This window comes from Glycine max, chromosome 2, assembly GCF_000004515.6.
Source record: "Glycine max cultivar Williams 82 chromosome 2, Glycine_max_v4.0, whole genome shotgun sequence".
Classification (NCBI taxonomy): domain Eukaryota; kingdom Viridiplantae; phylum Streptophyta; class Magnoliopsida; order Fabales; family Fabaceae; genus Glycine; species Glycine max.
In genome coordinates, this window is record NC_016089.4 from 11829174 (window position 1) to 11852748 (window position 23575).

Below are 23575 nucleotides of genomic sequence, written 5' to 3' on the forward strand. Positions count from 1 at the left end.
GTGACAAATTTGGACACCACAAGTACAAAGAATGTATCAAGTGTACAATTATTTCAACACAGCCATTCCACCGCATGCCTTATGAACTACTCGCCTATCCTCTAGCATCAACAGAATGTGCAAATAAAAGAAACATTCAATTATATTCAACCAGAATTGATTTTGTTTTTTATATGTATAAGAATTAGTTCTACTGAAAAAGGATTAATTCTCTACAACACAGTGAATTAAGATTCAAATCTGTATTAAGAGGTGTATCATATTTTATGTCTGATAATGCCTTGAATTGGAAATAAAAATAAAAAATATAAAAAAATCCATATTAGAGAAGTGGTAGCTTCAGGTTTTAAGCCCGTAATTAAACTCTTCGTTTTGAAGTGTCATTCCCTTGACACCGGTTGAACCTCCACCAACGGCTAAAAGCATGGACTTATAAATATTAAAATCGTGAGATCAACAAAAATCAGATGCTAACTATTATCAATGCTATGTTAAACTTTTTCTACACCACCAGAGGGAGCAAGAATCTATCTTACCTCTTTGGAGCTGGCTGTCTCCAGCTACAAGACATCGTTGACCATTCAATACAAAAAAAAGTAATACCACACACAACGCAATGTGAAAGCCTTTGCTATAAAGATAACAAATGATTCTATGCGTAATAAAACTAAGCCTTCACCCCATATTCCTCTGTTCACTATGAAGGAATCCGACATAGTAGAGTCAAGTAGGTATGCCATTAGCTTGGTACTGCACCTCTTTTTGTTGTTGTTACTGTTCTTTCATTTAATCACTTGTAATCCAATTAATGTCCCAAATAAAATCCTCCTAAACTGTGGTTCTAATGAAGGATCAACATTCAATGGAGTAAATTGGATAGGAGATGTTGGCTCTAGTTTCTTGCCTCCGGAGTATGACAAGAGTTCATCAACACTCTTGATCTCAAGCATAAAGTCTCGAGCACCAAAAGTTCCATACTCAACAGCAAGAATAACTCATTCTCCTTTGACCTATTCATTCCCTTCCTCCCCTGGCCTTAAATTCATTCGTATTTACTTTCTCTCATCTTCATATCTGAAGAAGATGAACCTCTCCAAGGCTTATTTCTCCGTAAAAGCTGGTCCTTACACTCTTGTAAGTAATTTTAATCCATTTAATTTTGCAGAAGAGCTCAACTTGGTGTTTTTCACGAAGGATTTCTTAGTCAATGTTGGGGAAGAAAATCTAAAGATTACATTTACTCCATCTCCTTCAATTTCCAATGCATTTGCCTTTGTAAATGGCATTGAGATATTCCCAGTGCCACATAGTATATACTTTCCCAGTTCCATGGTTCCTTACCTTGGGCACCAGGAACCTTTTTTTATTAATGATGAATATGCTCTAGAGATTCTTTACCGGGTTAGCATCGCTAGTGAATATAGTGCAGATGTTGAAAATGCTTTTGGAACATGGTTGGATGATTCTAATTACATATCTGGTTCACAATCTGGAAGTGTCCTTAGTATAACGCACCGTATCGTTAGAATGAATTTCACCACTTTGACCTCAAAGGATTACAATTATTCAGCACCAGAAGAGCTATATTTGACTGCCAGGACAATGGGTAGCAATGGAGATGCTAACATGAAGTACAATTTAACATGGTCTTTCCCTGTTGATTCTGGATTCAAATACCTTGTCAGGCTTCATTTCTGTGAGATCTCCACAGAGGTAACGCAAGTACATCAAAAGGTGTTCAAGGTGTACATAAACAACGAAACAGCAGAGGAAAGGATGGACGTAGTTGCTTTGGCTGGTGGACCATTTACTCCGTTATCCAGGGACTTTGTTGTTATGGTTCCCTCAGAAAGTGGAAGAAGGAAAGATTTGTGGATCGCACTTCACCCTAACTTGGAGCTAAAACCAACATATGCTGATGCCATGCTGAATGGCATTGAGATCATCAAGTTAAGTGATAGCAATCTTAGTCTTGCGGCAATATTCGAACTAAGAAGGGAACAAAGGAAGAAGAAAGTTCCTCATGTCATTATTGTGGCTGGTGCTATTTTAGGTACCATTTTGGGACTGCTCACGTTTTTCATTCTTATCCGCAGAGCATGGAAAAAACTGAAGTGGGGAACTTCTCATATACTCTCATCAAAGTCGACTAGAAGAAGCCACAAAAACATTCAACCAACAGTGACCTCAGGTCATTGTCGTCAATTCACATTAGCAGAGATCAGCATAGCCACCAGCAACTTCAGTGAAGCTCTTGTCATTGGGGAGGGAGGCTTTGGAAAGGTGTACAAAGGCATGATGCATGATGGAGTTACTCCTGTGGCAGTAAAGCGCTCTAATCCTAGTTCTCGCCAAGGATTTAAGGAGTTTCAAAATGAGATCAATGTTTTCTCATTTTGTCACTTGAATTTAGTGTCACTGCTGGGATACTGCCAAGAAGGAAATGAACTGATACTTGTGTATGAATACATGGCTCATGGCCCTCTGTGTGATCATTTATATAAGAAACAGAAGCAGCCACTGCCTTGGATTCAGAGACTAAAGATTTGTGTTGGTGCCGCTCGAGGACTACATTATCTCCACACTGGCACGAGCCAACGGGTGATTCACCGTGATGTGAAGTCAGCAAACATATTATTAGATCAGAATTGGGTGGCCAAGGTTGCAGATTTTGGGTTGTGTCGAACAGTTCCCTCACTTTACCACTCACATGTTAGCACTGAGGTTAAAGGTACTTTAGGATATTTAGACCCTGAGTACTATAAGAGAAGAAAACTGACTGAAAAATCCGATGTGTATTCATTTGGAGTGGTTTTGTTTGAAGTGTTGAGTGGAAGACCAGCTGTGAATCCTGTGGCAGTGGAAGAGGAAAGTGAGAAAGCTGGGTTGGCTGTGTGGGCCATGCACTGTTGCCAGTTTGGAACTATTGATCAATTAGTTGATCCATATTTAGAAGGGAATATTAAGCCAGAATGCCTGAGGGCGTTTGTGGATATTGGCATCCAGTGCTTGGCTGATAGAAGTGCAGATAGGCCAACTATGGGAGAGTTGCTTAATAGTTTGGAGAGGATCCTTTTGCAGGATAGTTTAGAGGAACAAGAAATTAATGCAACTTAATTCATACAAGACTAGAGTGGAGTAAATGAAACATGTCTAATAGATAGATTATATGGTGAAAATGGAAACCTGTATGATGAACTATGGATTGAGTGTCTGATCTAATTCCAAATATTTTATTGCTCAATTTGATATAATAATAATTGCTATTAGGAAGTTTATGTCGTTTGTCTCAATTTTTGAAATGTAATTTATATATCAGTCGGACAATTTCACTTAATGTCAATTGGTTTTAAGTTATGAGTATCTGATTATTTTTTCTATATTTTTAATTTAAATAAAATTAATAGTAAGTCTGTTTTGTTATTATTTTTGTTATTCTTAGTTTATGAAGATTTTTGTAATCAAATTAGTCTAAAAAAAAATATTGAACAAATTCATCCTTTATTTTGTCACTGTTTTCATATCTCATAAAAATAATATTTTTGACAAATTAATTTTGTGAAGAAATTTCTAAAAGCTAATGAAGAATTAAAATTTTACGGAGTTAATTGGGTGACATAAATATTTGAATAATTAATGTGGGGTTTACTCTTATCTTCTTTTGTAGTTTCATGGTGAGGTGACAGCTTGACAATCGCATTGAATAAATGACCCATCAACAAAGTAACAATTGGCAACAAGGACAATTTCATTACTTGTCGGCAAGGCTTCTTGTAGCAAGGTGGCTTCCAAGGTGGGGACTGAAGCAAAAAAACATGTTATTGACTGGTAGACTCTGGACTTAGAATAGTCTTGAACAGATTTATATTGGCTGGATTTTGAAATTTGCGATCAATTTAGGAAAACCACTGTTAAAAGTGACGGGAGAGAAAGCTATTTTTGTTGAAAATTCAAACTAACGTATTAGGACAAAATGCTTAAGCTGCTCATCTTTTCCATTCTCAGATACTTTGTTTAGACACAAGAATGATGCACAGAATTATGAATACTTTGACATGCTCTATGTACATTTTTATCTTGTATCTCTTACACCTACAACTCCTTGTACTTGCTGATAATGCCAGTTATGTTCCTTCGGAGAACATAGTTCTCAACTGCGGGTCCAACGTATCAAATGTTGTAGAATATGTTGATGGCAGGAATTGGAGTGGTGACATTGCATCACCCTATATGCCCTCCGATGCTGACACCAAGTTCCTGGTAGCCAGAGCCCCTAACACTCTTCAATCTATTCCTGAAGTTCCCTACATGACTGCTAGGATCTTTCAGTCTCAATTCACCTACACATTCAATGTAACCCCAGGTCCCAAATTCATTCGCCTTCACTTCTACCCAGCTTCCTACTTGAATCTCAACTTGTCCAATGCTTTCTTATCAGTAAGTGCTGCTAACTTCACTCTTCTCCATAACTTCAGTGTTTCCCTCAACGCTGATTACTTAAATGTAAACTATTTCATGAAAGAATTCATTGTCCATGTAAGTGGGAGAGTTTTAGAACTCACTTTCACCCCAACATATAATGCTTCTGATGCCTATGCATTTGTGAATGGGATTGAAGTTGTTTCAATGCCACTTGGTTTATACAGTCGTGGTGATGATGCTCCTCTTCCTTTAGTTGGTCACTATCCCGAGCTTGTGTACATCTATAATGATTCTGCCATGGAAAACATATGCAGATTGAAAGTAGGAGGCGAGCAAATTCCACCCAAATATGACACAGGCATGTTTCGCACTTGGGACACTGATGGTGCTTACATTTTAGGGAGTGATACTGGTATTGAACCCTTTAATATGAGCATGCCAGTTTTGTATGATGGTAATGCTCCACCATATTTAGCCCCGGCAGATGTCTACCGCACATCTCGTTCAATGCGTACTTTTGAAAAAGGCCTTGTCAATTTAAATTACAACATGACATGGTTTTTTCCCGTTGATTCAGGTTTTTTTTATCTAGTTAGGCTTCACTTCTGTGAAATTTATCACGGTATAACAAGGGTCAATGAGGTAGTTTTTACTGTGTTTTTAAATAATCAAACAGCTGAAGAACAATTTGATCCAATTGCTTGGAGTGGGAGGCCAGGAGTTGCTATACAACGAGACTATGTCGTGATGGTTCCCAAAGTTAACGAGGCAAAGCAGGATTTGTGGCTTGATCTACACCCATACAAGGATTCTAAACCTATGATGTATTATAATTCTTTCTCGAATGGTGTGGAGATCTTTAAACTGAGCAATTTTGATGATAGGAATCTTGCAGGGCCCAACCCTTCTCAAAGCTTCGTGTCTGGATCAGATGTAAAGCCTCACCATGTTGCACAATTTAAGAAAAGTTCAGAGAAATTAAAATTCATCATAATTGGATGTGGACTTGGTACAGTGGTACTACCAATTCTCCTTTGCTTAGTTCTATTCAGGTTAAAGGTGATTAGACCTAGAAAGGTCATGTCATGGTGCGGTCTTGCTGTCCACACTCCTAATCAAATTGAAAAGGCAAAGAAGTCATCATTTTGCAGTCATTTCCCAATAAGAGAGATAAAAGTGGCAACAAATGACTTCGATGAGGCTCTACTTATAGGCACTGGTGGATTTGGAAGTGTTTACAAGGGTAGCTTTGATGGTGGGGCAACTTCTGTGGCCATAAAACGTGCCAATCCAATGTCACACCAAGGTGTTTCAGAATTCGAGACAGAGATCCTTTGGCTCTCACAGCTTAGGCATGCCAACCTAGTCTCACTTTTGGGTTACTGCAATGAAGATGGGGAGATGATATTGGTCTATGACTTCATGGACAATGGAACTCTATATGAACATCTTCATTTGAGGCAGAGAGATCAACCCCCTTTGTCTTGGATTCAACGTCTTGAGATATGCATTGGAGTTGCAAGGGGTTTACACTACCTACACACTGGCACAAAGCACAGGATCATCCACCGTGACATAAAGACAACCAACATACTCTTAGATCATAATTGGGTGCCAAAAATTTCAGATTTTGGTTTGTCAAAGGCAGGTTACCCTTCCATACTCATCACCAATGTCAAGGGTAGTATTGGTTACCTAGATCCTGAGTGTTTTCAAAGCCACAAGTTGACTGAGAAATCTGATCTATACTCACTTGGGGTGGTGTTACTCGAGATTCTAAGCACAAGGCCTGCGGTAATTGTAGGTGAAGATGATGAGCATGTAAACTTGGCCGAATGGGCTATGTTGTGCTTTGAGAATGGCAACTTGGAGCAAATAGTTGACCCCAACTTGAAAGGAAACATAGTTGAAGAGTGCTTTGAGTTATATTTAGGATTTGCAATGAAATGTTTGGCTGAAAGAGGGGTGGAGAGGCCATCCATTGGTGAAGTGCTACAGAACCTTGTTTTAGCGATGCATCTTCAGAAAAAGGGTGGTGTTGTCCCCGATGGAAATGTTCAAAGAAATGATAATTCTGGTTTACAGGGTTATTCAGATTTGACACCTGGGGTCGAGTTCTCTGAAATCATGATGCCTGTTGGTCGGTGAATGTGATCTACTCGAAACAAATAGCCTTAATGTTTTAGATATTAAGACATTTCCATTTCAAATAATTTGATTAGTAATTCCTATTTTATGAAAATGTTACGGAGGTTAGATACTAACCAGAAATCATTGTGTACTGAATTATTAGTAATTTTTTTAATTGGTAAATATTAATTGTTCATGATTAATTTTTTGTTAGCTGAGAAAATTGAACTCAGAATCCTTCAGTCTCTCTCTTCTTTTACCATCAAACAAATCAATCTTTATTACTATTACTTCTTCTACTTATTATGCAGCAGACACCAACGAATATAAGGGAAGCATTTGTAGCAATTCTGATAGAAACTAGAAGTTCCAGAATTTAACTTTCGTAATGTATTAAACTCTGAAGCACGGATACTCTGTTTTCGTCAACTTATCAATATTGGATACGTATCCGATATCGATATGCTCGGATACGTCTAGGATACGTATCTCACGTATTCAGCCTTAGATCAATTCAAAAAAGGAAAAAAAATGTCCAGATACGAAATGGATAAGACATGATATTCAAATTTAAAATAAATCTTTTTTTTTTAAAATTGTCACCCTAACTCCTACAAGCCTGAGAAGTCTATTATTTATTTCTATTCAAAGTCTATAATTTCTATTCTGTTAGATCTATCATTATATATTATATACCACAACCAGTTTAATTTTCTCACTAACAAATAATATATCAATAAAAAAATACTAATAACATACTCATACTTTTAATTATTAGTTGAAACTTATTAAAAATTATAAAATTGTGTGGATCTCACTTCTCAGTTTAACGAGACTTTCACTTAATTTTGTAGTTTTCAATAAGGTTCAACCAACAGGAGTGGAGTGCATTGCTAGATCTCTCTAATTCGAAATTTCTCAGAAAATCCACAACGATAATTGGCGAATTGAATAAACAAGGGAGAGAAGTGAGCATACCTCACATGAAGGAGATGTGACGTTACTCTAAAGCCGAAGAATACAAATCCGAGGTTGAATGCTTCATTTCAGAATCCCAAATTCCTGAGAGCAAAGAGGCGAATCAGCAAGAAGCAGTTGTATGGAAAATGAGAATACAGTGAACGGAGGATTAAAGGCTAACCTGCGACATGCGAATGGTGTGAATGGACTCTGCAAACGGAGGAACGGTGCAGAAAGAGAAACAATCAAACGCGCAAAATGGCACAGCCAGGGACAAAGAGGGAGGAAAAGGCGGGAAAAATCTGAGGGGTAGAGAAAATAATCTATGCAAATTACGACTAAAAATGAAATTAATAAACTTGCATAAGAATAAAAAAACTTGAAAAAAATATATTTATAAGCACACAAATATTTAAATTTCACATTAATATAAAATAAAAATAAAAAGAAAGTAATTAAAAGATTTATATATGACAAAATATTGTTAAAAAATTGTTTATATTTTCAATAGTGACTTCAAACATTATCTAGGACATGATCAATGTTAAATTTGAATTTTGGATTGACTTGCTATTTACCTCCTTAGCAATAGCGTGATGTTGGTTTTAAAAAAATCATAAAAATTGTAGAAAATAAAAGTTAACTTCCAAAAATATTAAAAATTATAAATGTATGAAATTTTTTGCTAAAGATGTAAATATAAGAAGCTAAATTCTAATTTTAAAAGGAAAAATATGCAATAAATTTACAACAACTATAGATTTATAAATGAATTTGAATTTCAACTTACATGGCTAAGGAGAAGTTGGAGATTGCTTTCAAGGCAATATGAACAGATCTGTTTAAGGGTAAAGTAATTAAAATCCAAGCTTTAAATCCATCTATAAAGATATATTTTAGTTTAGTTTTTTTTATAAGAAAATATATTGAAAAAAAGTTTAATATATAATTTTTCATTTAAAATAAAACATTTATCTCAAAATTTGTTTTAAATATTACTTGTCGTTAGGCCAATCCAAATAAAAAAAGAGGAAAGAAGAAAAAATTATTGATTTGTATTCGTTTTATAAGATATGAAGACTTTGTAAAAAAGAAAGAATAACAAGAAAAAAAATTGTAAATTAAGAAAAGAAGGGAATCAAAATTGTTAATTAGCCAAAATAATTTTTTGTTTCAAAGGGCTGACCCATAAGAATTTTATTGTATACAACTGCTTCATTGGCTTGATTAATAAGTAGTTAAAAATAAATGTTTATTGATATATAAGTAGTTAAAAATAAATGTTTAACAATCAATTTATTTTTTCTAAAATCAAATTTTTAATATTTTCTTTACAAAAAAAATATTTTTCTAATTTGAATCGGGTACGGAACGGGATTGGGGATACCCGACAACGGTTACGGAGATTGGATAATAAATTTTAACCCGTCGGGTGTCGAGTGAGTACGGGTATAGGGATATGTTAGGAAGTCAGGATTGGGAATTCAGGAGACAATACTCATCTCCGCCCCATTACCATGTCTACCAGCTACTTCATTCTATGAATAGGTAGAAGAAGAAAATTGGAAAAACTACTCCAATGAGCTTAAGTCATCAACAACCTTAATTTATCTATATTTCTCTATCTATCACATATCATAATCTTTCATATTAATATTTTCCTATTTTCTCTTTTTATCTCTCAAGGTGTCAATTGTTTTTGGATGTTTGAAGACTTTTTTTCTTGTTTCAATTCCCTTTGAATGCATTTTTTACATTTTATTTAGTTTTTCAAAATGATTCACATGCACAATTAAACTTTGAAATTTATTTCCAAAATTTATTTTCAACACAATTTATTTGAATTGTAAATTGGTTTGGGCAATAAACCTTAAACTCACAAGCAAGTAATATAATTAAGGTTTAAATATATTTAAGATCTATGATAAAATGATTGAATTTTGTTTTAAATCTTTAATAATTTTTTTCATTATTTTAAGTCTCTAATATATTAACTTTTTTTTAAATTCATGTGGTCATATAATTCATAACATGACACTATCACATCCATTTATAATATTGAGAAAATTAGTTTATAAGATGACACATCATCATTTAACTTATGAGAATGACTTAAAACAAAAATTTCAATATATCAGATATTTAAAATAATAATAAAAATTATTAAAAATTCAGAACAAATTTTCATCATTTCTCAGAAACTATTTACGCCTATAATTAATACAATATAATTCTTCATTGATTCAACAAAGGATAGGATCAGTAACAAGATCACTTGTACATTCAAGTTGGTGAAAGGATAGCATCAGTACATTACAATATCTCAACAAAGAAGAAAAAACAAATAGAAACTTGATCAGGATACTACATATATAAAACCAAACCCATACATACACATACGTACTTCCCAAAAGACAACCCAAAAAGACATAATAAATTGGCTTCCATTGGGTCCTTTCAAAATCCATGATCTCATATTCTCATGCTATTGCTTTTCATATTTTTATAACAAAACGAGTAAAAGTTGACACACCCCGTCAATTGTTATCCTCCAAGAAAATCTTTTCACAATCGTAATCCGGGGGACAAGGATACTTGCTGAAATGATGATGATCATGAGGAGAAGACGGTTTACAAACACGCTTGGCGAGGTAATTAGCGACTCGATTAGCTTTCCTAGGAACATAATCCAACCTCGCTAGCCACTTAGGATCTTTAAGAAGCCTATTTATGTCTTGAACAACCTTATACTCTGGACGATGATACTTGTACCCAAGCCTACTCTTCACCATGTTCACCGCGGGCTCACTGTCTGACTCCACAACCAGTTTTTCCACATTGATCATGTCCTCCCGAGCCACCTTCAGGCCCGTTAGAATAGCTTGTAACTCTGTATAATGGGCTTGTCGACAAATGTTGGGGTCCAATTTCTGATCAAAGCCCACGCACCATGTTCCCCATTCGTCCCTTATAACCCCACCACAACCCGCAGAGGCGGGTTCTTCATGAATACGTGAACCATCCACATTCAGCTTCACCCAACCACTCTCAGGTTTCTTCCATTTCCCCTGCATGTCAAAACTCAGAAGAAAAACATCTGTTATTATAATCAAATTTTGAGTTTAAAATATCAGTGTATGTTAACAGATATGGTATATGAAACAAGTATATGACTAATGACTGTACAAAGTATAATTATAAGTCTGAACATATTAATTAAACAATAAGACTAGAAACAGCAAACTTACATATTAATTAAAATATCAGTGTATGTTATTCAATACATAGTAACAGAGAAAAAAGAAAGAAAAATATAAATATTTGTGATGTGATAAAAAGAAAAATGAAAGGTATTACTCAGGTATTTAGAATTATAGGATATTTATATATTATTACTTGAAACAAGAACTTATCTGATATATATTTCAGCTATATATGCACACAAAATGAAATGCTGGCTTAAATAGATAAACTAAAACACTCATGAATAAGCTAAAAAAAATCATTAGCCTGCTCTCAACATAAGTAACATTTTAATTACCTTTATAAGCAATCACAAAAGCTGTACAAACGTTGAATTAAAAAAAAAAAAAAAAAAACTCAATTTCTAATAGTGTAAAATATTTTACATTGTCTGCCTCCTCAGATTCTTCGTCATCCTCAGTTTCTTCGTGCTCATCGAATGACTCTTGTTGTCGCTTAGTGTTGCCATATAAACTTCTGGCTATGGCGATCATTGCGGCATATAAACATCTGGCTATGGCAACCATGGCAGCAAATAAACATCTGACTATGGTGACCACCGCAGCAGCTGCTATAACCGCCGTCACAATTCCGCCGTAGTCAATGCCATCTTCACTCATTTTGATGTTGCAAATGAAAGAGTTTGGATCGTTAGTTTGCTATGTGTTGATTTGATGAGGAAGAATTTGGGGTGGCTTTGGTGGAACTTGTACACACAAAGACTCAGGCTATAATTTGTCCTTCGATGCTAAGATTCCACTCTTCACCTTTACCTTTTTTTAAAGACCATATGCGCATTACGACGAATGTCAAATTGTTAGAAATTATTCTTCACTCAACCCCACCTACATGACTTTTTCTTCTTTTTTTTCTCTTGTGGAAAGTGGAACATCAACGTACGTAGTTACATTCTTAAATAATATTCCCTTCAATCTTTTTTTTATAAAAAAATAAAAGTTATACCGTCAAATACACTAGAATTTATTTGTTATAAAAAGGGCAGGAGATAATAATATATATAGATATATATTATTTGTCTAAACCCATATTATATTTTTTGTTTTTGATTTTGAATTGAATATATTCAAGATCCTTAAAATATATTTGATGCAATTCGTCCTCACAAAATTTTTACTTCTTGTTGTTTTGTGTTCTGTGAAAGATTCTTGTTGTTAGCTTTTCGTTCAAGATGTGATGATATGTCCGATAATTAGACACGAGAGTCATATATGCATGAAATCCCATCAGGCAAAAGGAGGTGGTATACATAATTTGATAACGACATTCAAACGTTATATTTAAAAAAAAAAACATTTTGAAAAGGACCTAGCATGTCATCTAATGATGTCACTTTAACTTTATTTTCTTTTTTAATAAAATAATTTACTAAATTAAATTAAATTAAATTAAATATAAAAATAAATAAATAAAAATCTATGTGACATATCATGTCATTGATATGCCTCCACAATTGTATCGTGGGCATGTCTAACTAATGAATGTTATCATGTTTTGAACAAAGGTTGAAATTTCAGATATCCAATTTAAAATAAAAAAAAATTCAGAGATCGATTGTAAAATTTAAATATATTTTATGGATATCTAATATATTTAAACCTTTAATTTTTATTAGTTATATATGTGAAGGAATAAAATAAGAATTCAAAATTATATATCACCATATAAAGTAAAGTTATACTCTGAAAAAAAAAATTAATGTATCTCACTTATTATTTAAAACTCAAAGAAATAACTCAAACAAAAGTATTTTTGTAAAAAAAATAATACATGATACTTTTTAAATTACTTAATATAAAAAAGTAGTAAAATGTAACCTCATTTATTATAAAAGAGACAGAAAAGAATATAACTGTATAAGTCAAATTAAAAGTAGAAACAGAGAAAATTTTTCCACACTTTTACGATGTTCATTTTTAGTTAATCATTTATTAATTTTTTTTACATAATAATTCTCTTTTAATAAAAAAATAAAATTTAAAATAATTATTTTTAACTTTTCAATATAAATTAATTATTTTTTTACTTATACCTTTTATAATTAATGATGACTGGACAACAAAAATTATAAATTAATTAATAATCATAAGATTAATTTTAATTATAAAATTACTATTTTTCCATTAATTTGTTAACTATTTTGGTTTGTATAAAAAAACTTAAAACAACAATCATTACAGAACAAATAGAGTAATTTTAGGGGTAGATATAGGAATCTAAATTTGCATAGCTACCCGATAACCCTATAGACCTTGTGGATAATGGACTTTCTTTAAAAAATTCTTGTAGTTATACCAACTTTTTAAATATGGCCCGTTAAATCTACAAATCTACTGGGTTTTATCCGCAGGCTCACAAATGAATACGTATAAGTCAAATGTACAAATATTATTAATTTATTATGTTAAAATTTTGATCTTTAATTTATATTTTTATAGGTTAATTTGTTATATTTAAAATGTTGATATATTTTTTATGTGATAGATTTTAGTTTATAAAATAAAGTTAATTTTTTCTTTTAATTTTATATTTTTTTTCACTTTTGTAAAAATATTTTTGTAAAAAATATTTTTAAATTAATATTTGGGTCGTGGACTGGTTTGTTTATTTGCACACTTTCACTAGCCTGATAAGGATTATCCAACTTAGTTGAAATACAAGATATGTGTAGACTAGGTCTTAAACGAATCGGACCGATTTGTATATTCACTCAAGTACTTTAAATATGAGGCCTAATTAATTTATAAGGTATACAACTTGAACTTTTCACCTTGTAGTTTAGTGTAGTTTTATTCTTCGGTAATAATGTTTGCAGATCATAATCTATTACGCAAATCTTAATATCGTATCTTACAAAAACAAGAAAAAATATCCTGACATTCTATTTTCAGAAACTCACCAAGCGATCGAGCAATACATCATTTCATTATATAGCGTAACAAGTTCACTTGTGCACATTCAAGCTGGCTGAAAGGAGAGCATATTACATATATGTTATCTCAACAAACAAGAAAATCAATACAAACTTGATTAAGATACCATATATATAGTACTAGATATAAATACACATATTTCCCAGAAGATCGACAACCTAATAATAGATACATCATACATGCATCAAACTAGTTGAAGAAGCAGTGGCTTCAATTTCATACTTAATTCCCACCCAAATTAAAGCACTTAATCTTCCATGATTGCCAAATTAATTAAGTAGCCCATGGTGTCCTTCAAAAACCTTGTCATAGTAATTTTTCTTTTCTTATTTTTGAAAGAAGAAGAAAAAAAAAAAAGGACTAAAAGCTCTCACAGCCTATCTCATCCTCCAAGAGCAACTGGTTACAGTTAGCCGGGGGATGAAGATACTCCTCACAAACATCATCACAAGCCAATTTCCGAGCATCGTTGGCGAGCCTATCAGCCACACGATTCGCCTTGTTGGAGACAGAAACAAACCTCACTTCCCAGTCAAAACGACGCCGCTTCGTCCTTATAAGTTCCACGACACCATAGTCAGGGTGATTGGGCTTAACCCCATTCTCCACCATGCTCACCACAGAGTCACTGTCTGACTCCACAATTAGTTTCTTAACATTCATCTCTGAAGCCACCTTCAAGCCCGTGAGAATGGCTTCTAACTCTGTCTGGTGCACTGCATAAGTAGGGTTCAGTTTTTTAGCAAAGCCACGGAGCCACTTTGCTGATGCGTCCCTCAGAACACCACCACAACCAGCGGAGGAACTTTTGTATGGGTCGCGTGAACCATCCACGTTCAGCTTCACCCAACCAATCTCAGGTTTCTTCCAACGACTGACCTGTGGTCATCACAGGTTAATTCAGTAAATGTTTATATATCTCTCTTTTTTGTTCAAATATTAGTTATTTTTTATAATTTGCATGTAGATGAATTTCATGAAACAAATTTCACATCTTGAATAAAAAAAATCAAAATTATGTTTAAAAATATAAAAAAAAAGTATCAATTTTTTGAAAGATTCACTTAATCATACCGTGGTGGCACCCTCGCGAGGATGAGACCCGGAGCCACCATCGTCACGTTCTTTGCTCTCACGCCGTGCGCTGCCAAACGGCACTTCCATCTCAGAGCTAGCAGAGGTTGAGGATGAAAGAATGGCATATAAACCGCCGGCAACGGCGGCTGTAGCGGCAGCTGCACTAGCCACCTTCAAAAACCTAGAGCTCCAGCTGCCGCTACCATCGTTGCTACCACTCATTTTGATGCTGCAAATGAAAAAAGAGTTTGGATCGTTTGCTATGTCTTGGTTTGATGAGGAGGAATTTGGTGGGGTGGCTTTGGTGGAATTTATACACACACAACATTCTATAATTTGTCCTTCGATGCTAAGGTTCCATTATGATGTGAATTTTAAATTATTAACTATTATTCACTCAACCCCACCTACATGACTTTTTTTCTCTAGTGGAAGCATCAGCGTAGTTTCATTCTTAAATAATAGTAAGGTTCCATTATGTCTTGGTTTGATGAGGAGGAATTTGGTGGGGTGGCTTTGGTGGAATTTATACACACACAACATTCTATAATTTGTCCTTCGATGCTAAGGTTCCATTATGATGTGAATTTTAAATTATTAACTATTATTCACTCAACCCCACCTACATGACTTTTTTTCTCTAGTGGAAACATCAGCGTAGTTTCATTCTTAAATAATAGTAAGGTTCCATTATGTCTTGGTTTGATGAGGAGGAATTTGGTGGGGTGGCTTTGGTGGAATTTATACACACACAACATTCTATAATTTGTCCTTCGATGCTAAGGTTCCATTATGATGTGAATTTTAAATTATTAACTATTATTCACTCAACCCCACCTACATGACTTTTTTTCTCTAGTGGAAACATCAGCGTAGTTTCATTCTTAAATAATAGTAATATCTATAGAGATATATTATTTTTATTATATTTTTTTTATCAAAATTAAATATAATACATAACTGTAAAAATCAAATTAAAAATGCAAATACAAAAGAAACTGTTGAATGATGGAATAACTATGATTTTATTCACATTTAATTGTGAGCATCCAATATATATATATATAATATGCAAAAATGTAAAAACTTTGATAAGAAAATATACACGTGGATGAAAGTCAACATACAATGTTTAATTTCTTAAGAGAAGCAACACACTTAATCTGATCCTGAATATAGGGGTGCAACAATTCAGGATCCATGGCTAAAAGGAACCCAAAATTTTAAATAAAATAATTGTGTAATGAGAGTTTGAATCGTTAGTTTTCTATGTGTTGATTTGATGAGCAAAAATTTGGGGTGGCTTTGGTTGAACTTGTACACACAAAGACTTACGCTATAATCTGTCCTTCGCTGCTAAGATTCCACACTTCACCTTTATCTTTTCTTAAAGACCATATGCGCATTACGATGAATGTTAAATTGTTAGAAATTATTCTTCACTCAACCCCACCTACATGACTTTTTTTTTTCTCTTGTGGAAAGTGGAACATCAACGTACGTACGTACGTAGTTACATTCTTAAATAATACTCCCTTCGATCTTTTATATATATATATATATATATATATATATATATATATATATATATAAAATTATACAGCCCAATATACTAATCATCTAAAAGCTGGATCACATACCCTGCTCATTATTATCCTCCAAGAGTAATAGGGTACAATTTTCTGGGGTAAAAGGGTACTTGCGAAGTTCATTAGAAAACAATTTACGAGCATCATTGGCGAGTCGATTAGCCACTCGATTCGCTGTCCTAGTCCTAGGAACATAGTCCTACCTTGCTTGCCACTTAGTATTTTTAAGAAGCCTAAATATGTTTTGAACAACGTTATTATCTGAATGATGATACTTGAACCCAAGCCCACTCTTCACCATGCTCACCGCGGGCTGACTCCACAATCAGTTTCTTGAAGGTCATCTCCGAAGCCACCTCACCTCCTGGCTCGTTAGAATGGCTTGTAACCATGGTTGTGACCAGCTATTTGAACCGGTCCAATCGGGATTCGGTGATATAATCGGGTCAATTTTACTATTTGATCGCTCATTCATGTGACATGGGATGGTCTGGTCAAACACAACCGATTTTGAAGAAATTTGATGACTTGACTGGTTTTAAAAACTCGAACTGGGTTGTGTACATTAAAAAAAATGTCACGCTCAAGAATGTCGTCATTTTAAATCAACCCTAAAACCTCAGTCACTTCTCTTCTTCATGCTCATCTTCACGCTCGATGGTCTGAGACTCTCTTCCCTTCTCTTCATCTTCACGCTCGACTCGACCACCACTGCATTACAAGTCGTCGTCGTTGCCATCGTCGCACTGCGAGGGAACTCGTCGTGCCAACCTTGTCGCTAGTAACATAGATGAAGACGTTGATGATCTGGGAGGGTTCGAACTCAACGGCATTGTGAAGTGGTGATGATCAAAGAGGAAGAGGAAGAGGCACAAAGTACCAGGAAGAGGCACAGCAGGAATAGGAACAACGCAACAAGAAGAAAAGGTTATATATATTGGGGATTAGGATTTTTGTTTATTCTCAAACTACTAAAAGCTTCTATTTGGGCCTAATATGGCCGGATCCATGTACTTGCTTCCTGTACTCTTTTTATTGCTTCTTGCACTTTCCATTTTGCATTCTGAAATGGGCTAATTGCATTTTGTAATGGGCTTTTCATTATAGAATGGGAAGTGCAAAAAACAATAATGAGAGTGCAGAAAGTTTATCCACACTCTTTTTGTTTTTTTGGAAAACTGGGCTTGTGACTCATTTTGTTTATTGAAAATTAGACTTGTGTTTTATTTTAAGTAGTTTCTATTTACACTCTTTTTATTACTAATACATTTCACTTATGTTATCAACTTTAATACTTCAATAGTTATTTTAGATTTTGGAGTATGAAATTATAGATGGACTTTTCTTAACCAAATAATGTTAGTTATATACTTATATATGTTGGACAAGTGGTCTCAATAACTTAAGAGGGGGGTGAATTAAGTTTTAAAATTTTCCACTAACAAACTCTTAACCCCCTTCTAAATGATAGACTCAGAATGCAAAAGAAGAAGCAACAATCAATTTAATAATATTGTTTAAACATGCAAGACAAAATTGATTGCAATAACATAAATGAGATAAGAGAAGAGAGAAATGCAAACTCGATTTATACTGGTTCGGTCACTTTCCGTGCTTATGTTCAGTCTTCAAGCAACCCACTTGAGATTTTCCACTATCTTTGCAAATCCTTTACAAACTTTGAACACACCTTGGGATCCCTCACCCTTGTGTTCAAAGATTCTCCAAGAGACAACCCGTCTCTTGATTACAATTCTCACAATCCAAGAGACAATCAGTCTCTTGATTACAATTGACTTTCTGAGATAAACAGAAAGATTTCTTTCCTTTAGAGTGGATGATACAAATTGAAGTTCTTAGAGAAATTTCTCTCTTTTAGACATGATAATACAATTTGAAGTTCCTAGATGAATTCGCAATAGATTTGCAAGTGTTTTCCCAAGAGTTGTTGAGAGAGCATTTGACAATTAAGTTCTCTTATAATATCTCTCTCTTGCTTTTCGAAGTCAGACATGCACATATATATAGACTCTTCGTGCCTTTTCAAAATAGTTTGAAGAGAAGTATCTTTTCAAAAAGTTTTTTCTAAAATTCTTCACTCGTAATCGATTATAGGTTTCTGGTAATCGATTACACAGTTATATTTTGAAGGGTCATGACTTTTCAAAGTGTTTTCTGAAGTATCGTTGCTGGCAATCGATTACAAACATCTGGTAATCGATTACATGATTCAAAATTCAAATTCAAATTCAAAACCCTTTTTAAAAACTATTTTTCAAAGTTGTCTTCTGGTAATTGATTACACTGCCTGGTAATCGATTACCATAGCCTTGATCTCTTAGAAACACTTTGTTTTGAGGCAAAAGCTTGATCTTGAATTAATCTTGAAGCAATGCTTGTTTGTTGAAGCAACCTTGTATTAATCTTGAAGTAATGCTTAAACTTTGAATGTGTGTTGAAGTAATCTTGAAAGCCACCTTGTTTGATTATTCTTTGACATCATCAAAATCACGTATTCATACATTCACATTATAATAAATACATGTATAATTTTGAATTTTTTAATATAAACCGGATCAAATTAGGTTAATTACTAGTCCACCGGTTGCACCACTGACCCATTATCTCGACCAGGTCAATAACTAGATCGGGTTTTACAATTATAAGCTTGTAAGTCTATCTGATGGACCTCGTAAGTGGGATCCACTTTGTTAACAAAGCCCATCATCATGTTTCAAATGCGTCCCTTAAAACCCCGCCACAACCAGCAGAAGGACCACTATCATGGTCGCGTGAACCATCCATATTCAACTTCACCCATTAGTGAAGAATTAATAAATAAAGATATAATAATTTTTTTAATTTATTGATGTTTCACCTAAACAATAATTTTTTATACAGTTAAAAGATTGAATAAATATATCTTCACTACTAGAGCATTTTTTTAAAATGAAAAAAAATAAGTATTGCATAGCTCAATTAACAAACAAGCTAATTTTATGAGAAAAGACTTGAGTTTAATTTTCATAAAATATATTCTTAGAGATAGACAATGAGATTTACATATGACTAAATATCCAAAGTCATAATTAGTTTCACAACCGATCAACCCAAAGGATTAAAATTTGTGATGATACCTTAAAAAATTACCATAACTACAAATAAAAAGAAAAAATTGTGTGTGCACGCAAGCGCCTTAAAAAATAATATTTTAAATACCTTGATTAATAGAAATTTCAACTTTGATTTATTATATTAGTAACTACTTTAAAAATCATGAGATTAACGTTATGTTTAACAAGACTTTTAATTAATTTTTAACTTTTTTTACAAGTTAAAAAACTCATTTTATTGTTCAGTAAATAATTTTTTTAATAATTTTTGAGTATTTTTTATCATTTTTTTAAAATGTTAGTTTTTAGTTTCTATCTTTTTAAAATTTATTTTACTTTTATCTTCGATATATTTATTATTTTTTATTACCTTTTTTAATAAATCAAACTATTATTTTATGTCATTTTATATTTTTTAATTATTTCAACAATTATTTTTACTAAACACTTTTAATTTAAGAAATTAATTTTTCAACATCCAACTACCAACAAATTTTTCAACTACCAACTAATTCTTCACACTATAGTCTAACATGTGATTTGTTCGGATATATAAACATTTAACAAAGTATGAAATCATGGTGTGCGGAAAAGAAAATTTAATCACGAAGTAGCTCCCACATTATTAACCGCAAATGGAGTCTAGTGATGACGTGACCAAGGACTAATAATTGGACTAATAATGAATTTAATGTTTCTATACGGTTATTCAATAACATCAATGGTAATTTTGTTATTTATAATAATAATTATATTAAAAATTATACTAACCATGATTTTTATTGGTTACACATAATTAATATATATATATATATATATATATATATATATATATATATATATATAACTGTTTTAAGATAAATTAATATAACTAAAATTTATAATAAATAAATAAATAGTTGATCAAATAGATTATAAATTAAATTTATGATAAATAATTTATATTTTGATAGAAAAGGTTATATATTTTAACCATTTGATAATTTCTTTTAGAGTCCGTGCTTGTAAGAAAAGAAAGAAATAAATGATAAATAAATTGTGAATGGAAATAGGAAAGATGAATGGAATCATATGAGGAATAAATAATTGAAAATTAAAGTGTTTGGTTTAAAGGGAAAAAAATGTGAAAATATAGTGAAAATAACTAATAGTCTTGACACCTTTAAATTTCCCCATCTCTTATTTTCCCTCAACTAAATACATTTACCTTTTTATTTTCGGCCTATTTTTTTTCTCCACCCTAACTATTTTTCTTTTACAAAAAAAAAGTATTTGTAAAAATGGAGATAAAAAATAAATACTAATGATTGCTAAAAGTACTTTCATTAAATATAACTATATATCTCCCCGTAAAATTAATAAAAATGGGACAGTTGCTTGTGCAATGAGACAGCATATCTCATCTTTGGTAATTAAAATTGGGATATGCAGTTAAGTGCTTGGGAACTGAGGCAGATATTCATCTCTCGTGAAACCTTGAATTATTAACGACCAAACATGCATGCAGATTGCAGAGACGGGAATGTGTGTAAGTGTATTTAACTCGCGCCAGGACTCGTGTGGGTTTGTTCACTGAGATTAAGTGTCATTTCTCAACACAACACTTCCCATGCATGGAAGACTTCTGTGATTTTCAAGTCTACCCAATTTCCAACACGCGCCTTCAACTTGCAAATGTGTTATACTCCCTCCCTTTTTCGTTATAATTCATTCATTCCTATTAATAATAAGACTCATGTTCAAATTAAAATACTATTTATTTCTTTTTATAAGATCTAATATATAATATTTTATTTATTAATTATTTTTAAATTAAAAATATTCTTAACTAAAATAAGATAAAAAATTAAAATAAAAATGAATTTTAAAGATAAAAATAATATTAAAAAAATTATAAATTTAAAATAAATTTATTGTTATCCGTTAAATTTTTAACTAGCTCTTGTGAATAATTAAATTTTGCTATGAAAGAAATTAAACTTTCACATTAGATAATTTTAGGTATTTTTCAAAACACTGTACGTACAAGATGGGATAAATATCACGATCACCTACAATAGCCGGTCATTTATTGTTATCATTGAGGAAATAGGAATTGGCTCTTTCAAACCAGCTCGTATCACTATCGAAAGAGAGGAAAATGGTGCTGCTGCACTTGCTGCTCATGGAGGGTTTAACTTTCCCAAATCTCTTGTCTGAAATAAACATTTACAAATGCATCCATATACCCCTTTTATACAGGGACCAAACTACAAATTGCCTAATTATGTATGAATAAGTATATGGTATTTTAATGTGTTTTTGGTTTATATTTTCATTTCATGTTTTCATTTTTTGAAAGTTGTTTTCATTTTCAAAAGATTAGAATTCTGAAAACATGTTTGGTTTAGATTCCTTGCAACCGCGTTTTCATTTTACTGAAAACGAAGTTCCTGATTTCAACTGAAAATGAGATTTTATTGTTTTCAGTTTTTGGTTCGTTTGAGAAAATATTTTTACCGAAAATGTTTTCAAAAATCCAATCAAACGCATTTTCATCACCATTTTCTATTTTTAGTGAAAATAAAAATAAAAAACAGTCAAACCAAGCACCTCCTTAGTATCTCATTTTATCTTATCCATCCATTGTTTTTATCAATCACTACTAAAATAATAGTATTCTACAACGCGCATTCAACATCGGTGGTTCGAAAACGATGTTGTTTTAGAGGCGGTGGCATTTTAGTAAATAAGAGATTTATTTCAACAATGTTTTGTGAAAAAACGACGTCATCTGCGCGTTACAAAAATAGGTTTAGTGGCACCGTTGTTGAACTGCATTATCCAAAGACGGGTTTTATAAACACCGTCTTTGAATCTAAAGTAAATTTTCTTCTTTTTTCCTTGCATACTCACACTCTACCCTAGCCCGCATTACCTCATTCATTTTTTTGGTGTTAGGGTATTATTGTATACTAATGATGATGTTGTGTATTTGATATAGAAAATCGAAAAGAAAAATTTGACTCAAGGCCAGCACCTCCAGAAAAGGTAAAAGGGGAAGGTAAGCTTAAGTTTTCATATCTCCATTGTGCCTTACAATTTCTTGTCTCCCTTTTCTTCTCTGTGTTGCGTGTTTGGATTTCTTTTTGTGGCTTCATTGTGGATTCCTAGGATTTGAAGGTGGAAAGAGGTTCGATCTCGATCGATGGAGGCCGAGGCAGAGAACAACGACTTGAAGAAGGAAGAAAACAACAATGATAACAACAACAATAACAATGAAAGTAACAGAAAAATCGGGAATTCAAGTGAGTGTCTAAGCAAGCCCAAGCATCAAATGAAGATGCCGTTTCAGCTTGAAACGCTCGAGAAAGCTTATGCTAGTTTGTTATTGTTAACCTTTTTTTTTCTTGTTCAATTTCTAGGCTTTTTTATTGTTCACTTTTTTATTGTTCAAATTTTTTGTTTTTGGTTTTTAGTTGAGAATTACCCATCGGAGACTATGAGGGTGGAGTTGTCAGAGAAGTTAGGGTTGTCGGATCGGTAGTTACAGATGTGGTTTTGTCACTGGCGGTTGAAAGACAAGAAGGAGTTATCGGCAAAGAAGCCGCGAAAGGCAGCGGCGTTGCCGGATTCTCCGGTGGAGGAGCCCAAGTTGGTTTTTATGGGATATGCAATTCAGCCGTTTAAATGAACTTGTCTTGCATGCTTGCTTTAGTTATTGTCTTTTCATTGTATGTTTCTACTTAGGTATCATGATAATGATGTCAACTATGGAGTTTCTATTTTTGATATGTATGTGTTTTTTATTTTGTTAAGTGGTAATGGGTAAACTAGTTTCTTGGGTGTTCTGTTTAAGAGTATCATAGGAAGCAGGGATGAAATGTTCATTTTTAGCTTTGGTTGTCTTCTTTCTGAATGATATATTGATAATTTGGGCTCATATAAATATGTGTTTATCCCATTGGGCATTTGTAATATGAGTTGATGACAGTGTTAATGACAACTTTAATCCTGTCTTCTGTATGTTTACTTAAATAATTATATGTGACTATAAAAGAAAATGAACTAAATGAACTATGAGCACACCTTTGATTGGAGCCTATTCATG

General features: G+C 33.0%; 4 protein-coding genes and 1 long non-coding RNA gene across 6 annotated transcripts; 2 read left to right on the forward strand and 3 right to left on the reverse strand.

Moving 5' to 3' along the window:
- Positions 1-7798, reverse strand: LOC112999319 (uncharacterized). The gene is made up of 3 exons (XR_003264478.2): positions 7694-7798; positions 7531-7614; positions 1-101 (listed from the first exon to the last, which is right to left on the reverse strand). It is a non-coding gene; the product is annotated as an uncharacterized lncRNA (long non-coding RNA).
- Positions 464-3507, forward strand: LOC100776324 (leucine-rich repeat receptor-like protein kinase). Its single transcript, XM_003520082.5, has one exon. The coding sequence runs from the start codon at positions 655-657 to the stop codon at positions 3115-3117; it is 2463 nt and encodes an 820-aa protein (XP_003520130.2). The 5' UTR covers positions 464-654; the 3' UTR covers positions 3118-3507.
- On the forward strand, positions 3746-7149 carry LOC100776859 (receptor-like protein kinase FERONIA). The gene has a single exon (XM_003520083.5). The coding sequence runs from the start codon at positions 4027-4029 to the stop codon at positions 6568-6570; it is 2544 nt and encodes an 847-aa protein (XP_003520131.2). The 5' UTR covers positions 3746-4026; the 3' UTR covers positions 6571-7149.
- Positions 7799-9724: 1926 nt separating the features above from the next.
- Positions 9725-11600, reverse strand: LOC100812666 (putative ribonuclease H protein At1g65750-like). Its single transcript, NM_001253944.3, has 2 exons — positions 11142-11600; positions 9725-10580 (listed from the first exon to the last, which is right to left on the reverse strand). Exons 1-2 carry the CDS (start codon positions 11373-11375, stop codon positions 10050-10052), a joined length of 765 nt encoding a protein of 254 aa, NP_001240873.1. The 5' UTR covers positions 11376-11600; the 3' UTR covers positions 9725-10049.
- Positions 11601-13219: 1619 nt separating this feature from the next.
- Positions 13220-15413, reverse strand: LOC100526921 (uncharacterized). Of its 2 annotated transcripts, XM_006574292.4 has the most exons (3): positions 15263-15413; positions 14781-15047; positions 13680-14585 (listed from the first exon to the last, which is right to left on the reverse strand). In XM_006574292.4, the coding sequence occupies exons 2-3, from the start codon at positions 15003-15005 to the stop codon at positions 14067-14069; spliced, it is 744 nt and encodes a 247-aa protein (XP_006574355.1). In that variant the 5' UTR covers positions 15006-15047; positions 15263-15413; the 3' UTR covers positions 13680-14066. The 2 variants fall into 2 exon arrangements, with proteins under 2 accessions (NP_001236017.1, XP_006574355.1); NM_001249088.3 differs by lacking the exon at positions 15263-15413 and having other exon boundaries at positions 13220-14585; positions 14781-15259.
- Positions 15414-23575: the final 8162 nt, after the last annotated feature.